A 5164-nucleotide genomic window follows, 5' to 3' on the forward strand; every position below is an offset into this window, starting at 1 on the left:
CTGCCGTGTTCTTTTATTATCCACTATCTTCTATTATTCCAGCGGAAAATCTAAGAAACGTTCGATTTCTCTCGAAGAATAACGAAGCCCTCCAAAACGCTGGACAACGCCTCGTACTCGTCTAGAGCAAGTTCTGCTCTTTCTCCGAAGGAAAGCAACGTTGGTGTCGTGTGAACGTATCCACCAGAGATGGATTTAGGATTGCCAGCTTTGCCCACGATGTCTACAGCTTTTCCAACCCTCACAGACACCGGTAGACTCTGCTCAAAATACAATCCGATCGGTCTCAAATATTCCCGTAGCGTTAAATTATCTTTGCCTACATGGCGATAAAATGGTCGATACATACCTGCAAATTTTCATCCAAGGTGACCAACCATCTAGGTTCCATTGCAAGCGCCAGACAATACATCAAATAATGTGATTTCGATAGGATCAGATTTTGACAATCGAGAAACGCCACCAGGACTACCAGTAATCCAGCTAAGGCGACCTTGTCCAACACCTTGGAAGCGTATCGCAAAGGAGATATCGACAACGTACCCTGATAAACAATTTTTTATTTAGTAAACCAGTCGTTCGTCGATTAAGATCGACGCAATTTTTAATCGTCTTTTTTTACTTTGCCAAGATGGACCAAGCCTTGGGAAATTCGTACGAGGAATAGGTGCGTGGGGTTCTTCGCGTGGTAACAAGCTAGTTGCCTCAGCATAGTGGCGAGACGCGCATTATTCGTCCCAGCACCGACAAGACCGAGAGCAAAGATCGCATTGTTAGCTACGTCAGAATCGTTGTCGTGGCTGTATTTGTTCAGTACATCCAAGACTGACAAGTCTGGATTTGACAAAAAGGATAGACCTAGAGCGAGTGGCATCGCGCGTCTCGCAGCTGTGGGACCGTATCTTCCTATCTGAAGAACAATCGTTCGTGCAAACAGACTGATCGCTTTTATTCGTGTTTAAGGACTTTTTATCACCTGTCCGAAGATCCTCGAGTCCTCTTTTCCCTCTCCTAACCCAACGGCAGCGACACCCAAGGTAGCTATGGCCTGCGCCGATCCAATATCCCTGAAGAGTACGCAAGAAATTGTAGAAAAGTGACGGTAGATATTGACGATAGATAAATTTCCGATTACTTTGATCCTGCATGCTTCTCTTCTAATTTCTCTTTCGTTCTCTTCTCAGAAAATTCGACGATTCGAGACCGCTGATCGCAGCAGCAGCTCGTAGGACTGTTAACCGGGGTGACGGGAACGCCTTCGCCGTTCGCCGGTTCCGAACAAATTCGTAACAGTCCTTGAACGATCAATACATCTCCTGTACCGGCATATGCACACACCTGAGACCAATGAAATATTTTCGAATCCTGAAGATTATGATATTTATTCAGGATTGCGTCATAAAGCATTTTGACAAAGAAGAAAGCATTGCCTCCAGCATAGTCTGCGCAGCAAGCTTGTAGGGGTCAGGTAAGACTTCAAGCGCAGCTGAAGGTGCGTCTATGATGTCGCGACAACCCACGTAGATCATACCCAGCGCCAGCGGTAGAAATCTAGAAAAACAAGGTCAAACGAACCCTCGTTCGCACAGTCGTGAAACGTATTTGATAGATATACTTCTGTCTTTAACCTGGAGTAGGTACTAGACAGCTTTTGAGGTGTAAGCTCTATCAATCTCTGCAGAAGCGTCGACGAGGCTTCAGCGTCGGCAGAGCCAACGTTTATCAAACCTATCGCGATTGCTCCGAGAGACACAATTTCCATGGTACCTAAAAATCGTTCATCTCCAAAATATCTCGTGCTGGGAGTTAATCATCGTAAACGTACTTGCTTCGTCTACCAATACTCCGGTTAAAAGTTCCGTAACATCAGACCTCTGCGAGCCAGCGTAGGCCAAACCCAGTCCTAAAACTGCGCCGATTCTCAGTGTAATGTTTTCGGAATACACGTAGTCGCTGAGAAGCGCCAACGCTGGATCGCATTCGTTGCGAACACCACAGTTAACCAAACCTATCGCGAGTAAAGCGCCTGCTTTGATGTTGTGATCGTTGGTGTAGAGATACCTGCGAAGTAAGCGTATCTTAGTCCGCGGGCGTTTGTCTATAAATCATAGTTGCATTACGATAAGAGACGCGATTCACTTGTCGATCGGTACCAGACCACCGTCTACGTCCCACATGTGTATCAGTCCCAAAGAAGCGGTTGCCGAGAGCATTCCGTGCTCCTGTCAAACAGTTTTCTTCGATTTGAGCTGTTTCGAAAGTTTCTAGTTCAAGAGTCTCTGATATTTATACGAAAACCTTATTTTTATAAACCCAGCAATCGGCGGTGTTCGCCATCAGTTTGTCCTGACCGAAGCCGGCGTGAACGAAACCGGAAACGAACGTAGCTGCTAGGTTGGCCCTGGCCGAGTCGTATTCCGCTCGTCTCAGGGTATTAGTTTCTAGCCAGGTTTTGTAAATGTCATCCGGGTGTTTGGGTTCCAGAATGTCGAGTTCCCTCGCCAGCAAATGATAATGATTATTGACGTGACTGTTGCTTAAGATAGCTTCGATATCCTTGGCATCGCCTCCTTCGTAATCCTTCTTTAATGGATTCTCCTGAAGAGCGACGAATTATGCGAATGGAAAATAGGGTCTCGCGAATAACTCACGTAGAATCCGATGAATTACCCTTTGTCTTACGAGTATAAATGACAATTGTTTTCGCATTAAATCGTCAGGGCAGGTGGTGAGACATTTGTGCACGAGATCCGAGTCCCCCAATTGAAGGGCCACTAACATTGCTTTGCAATATTCTTGGAATCGTAGATAATGGTCGACCACGGTCTGCAATATTTGTCTTCTTTCGATATCCTCGCTGACCGTTCGAAAGCGATTAAAAAACGGGATAAAGTTGCTTAAATTTTAGTTGTCGTTTAGGAAAATTCACCTGTAGACCGCGCAACTCTCCAGATACCGGCAAACCCTCTCAAAATTCGTATTATCCAAACTTTCGTTTAAAAAGTTCAATTGATCGATCTCCAAACATAGATCGCATCCAGGTATTTCGGCGTTGTGCTTCATGTCGAATTTTATGATACCGTTTACCAAAGGAGTAAGCTGCGTTCTACCATAAAGAGAAGGAAGCAAACAAATAAAAGATTCCATTTCGTTTCTTACAATCCATTCATTTTATATATCGTCGCCACAGATATTGTCACCTTTCTTCGTATCTAAAAATACCTGATACGGTCCTCGTCCTTTACAGGAGCGTTCGTCCACTCGTCTACAATTTCAGCTTCGAGCTGTCTGACGTACTCGTGACCCCACTCACCAGGGTTCGTCACTTCGCCATCGATGCAATATCGCAGACATTCTTTGGAACCAGGCGTGGCTCCAGCCATCGATAATACGCTCAATACTTCCGCGAATTGCCGTTTCACATCCCTCCTTCGAATCCTTTTATGCGCGTTCTTCATATCATTGTACGAGTTCTTCAAATACTTGAGAGGTTTCGGTACGGAAGTCATCGATGTTGTCGAGGTTTGCATCAATAATCGAAGTTGACTCAGGGATATCAACATCGCATCTTCGTCTTTCCCCTCGAATTTTGATTAAAAAATGCGATCCATGTGACACCGAAGGTTTGAGTTAAGTAACGATTGGATTTGAATTTGAAATTGTTTTAGCAGCTAACGCTTTATGTAATGTAATTACACGCGTATCTATGACAGTTATTAGGTTAAGAAAGTGAATTGCATATAGCGTTATTGTTACCATCAACACGTCGACCAACTGGTACAGCTCTTCTTGCAAGCGTGCGTCTTCCTCGTTCTAACAAATGTCTCCTTGATTAGAAATGAATGAAAAACTTGGTATTTTTTTTTTAATAGGGTTACCATTTCTGACTCCTTTTGCGGACCGAGTTTAGCCATCGTTGCAGTTTGCAAAATCTCAGTGAACCGTTCTTAACGGAATATTATTTTTTACATCGACGAGATTCGTGAAAATATTTGATGACGTTTTCTCGACTCTTCGTGCGACAGATTCGATTCTCTTTTTTTTTTTTTTTTCGCTTGTCAGTTACACAGAGTAACCAAGGCCCCGCGAATCTCTCGAATTTCAATCTTTGCGTCTGACACAAACAGACTCGTGCTACTAAAACAGTGGAAAGGATGGAACACCAGATTGAGATATAAGAAAGAAAAGAAGGAAGAAAAAGATTTCACCTGTTACTTAACGAGTAATACTTTAAAGTTATAATTTATTTAGTTGTAACAAAAGTATCGTAATTACACTATACGTTTAATGCGTAACAATACGTACATACGTATATATATGTGCATATATACAATTGCATAGGGTATATATATATATATATACAGTATCGTCGATAAGAAGTTCCTAAACTTGATTTCCTTTGTACCCTGATTATTTATTTGAACGTTATCACATTCTCTCATTGCTTCGTACGCGATATTCCACGTGATCATCATACTCTATTTTAAAAATCTACTTTGCTGACAATCGCGTGGAAAATCGTTATCGCTCGATCTGTCTAATCGCTTCGAAGGCCTCGCGAACAATGCGCGTACTTCAATCTTTTTTTTTTCCTCCGTGAACAGTACAATTTCCTCTAAACATGACGTTACTTAAATTAAAAAACAAAGATAATAACACGTTCTGCGAGCGCTTCTCTTCTCGATCCAAGTGGAAATTCCATACACCGGGTAATTCGAACGTCACTTGGCCGCGGTTCTTTTTTTCCTGCCATATTCTTTTGTTTCTTAATCGAGTTTTTAAATTACGTTTTACACGCGCGTACGATCGGCTCATCTTAAGCGTATCTTAGGAAAAGTCTTATTGCTCTTTGAAATAGAGGAACATTTGAGGAATGATTCTGCAACGTCTAGCTCCGTTTTCACCATCGGAACGAAGAACAAACGCATCAGAAGTCATTGTTGCGTACAGATTCGCGCAAAGTAAAATTAGTTTCTATCAATGACGACGATTTCACATCCTCGAGAAGTTTACCATGGACGATATGTTTCGTTCCATACTCGGACAATTCTGACCTCGATGAAATCCGATCGAGGCGCTCGACTTTTCATCGCGATGAATACGTACGCAACGACCGACTTGATCGATCGTTGATCGTTGCACACGCGGTCGGTTATTCATTCTC

The 5164-nt window shown here is 43.0% G+C and overlaps 1 protein-coding gene across 1 annotated transcript; it reads right to left on the reverse strand.

The window, feature by feature from the left end:
- Positions 1–7: 7 nt before the first annotated feature.
- LOC138182720 (26S proteasome non-ATPase regulatory subunit 2) lies at positions 8–3624 on the reverse strand. Its single transcript, XM_069118836.1, has 13 exons — positions 3223–3624; positions 2930–3106; positions 2671–2857; positions 2299–2598; positions 2140–2222; positions 1826–2061; positions 1629–1767; positions 1431–1551; positions 1136–1338; positions 977–1067; positions 623–910; positions 350–544; positions 8–260 (listed from the first exon to the last, which is right to left on the reverse strand). Exons 1-13 carry the CDS (start codon positions 3561–3563, stop codon positions 51–53), a joined length of 2571 nt encoding a protein of 856 aa, XP_068974937.1. The 5' UTR covers positions 3564–3624; the 3' UTR covers positions 8–50.
- Positions 3625–5164: the final 1540 nt, after the last annotated feature.

Source organism: Bombus flavifrons, chromosome 8 (genome assembly GCF_040668555.2).
Source record: "Bombus flavifrons isolate JBK064 chromosome 8, iyBomFlav1_principal, whole genome shotgun sequence".
In the NCBI taxonomy this organism is placed as follows: Eukaryota; Metazoa; Arthropoda; class Insecta; order Hymenoptera; family Apidae; genus Bombus; species Bombus flavifrons.

What these genes read in the sequence shown, in the direction of transcription:
- LOC138182720 (XM_069118836.1), bottom strand. Translation starts at nt 3,563, where the DNA reads ATGTTGATATCCCTGAGTCAACTTCGATTATTGATGCAAACCTCGACA. An exon ending in GCTGGGTTTATAAAAATAAG is followed by an intron (nt 2,223 to 2,298) that starts GTTTTCGTATAA and finishes ACTGTTTGACAG; the next exon opens with GAGCACGGAATGCTCTCGGC. An exon ending in GCTTGGTCCATCTTGGCAAA is followed by an intron (nt 545 to 622) that starts GTAAAAAAAGAC and finishes ATTGTTTATCAG; the next exon opens with GGTACGTTGTCGATATCTCC.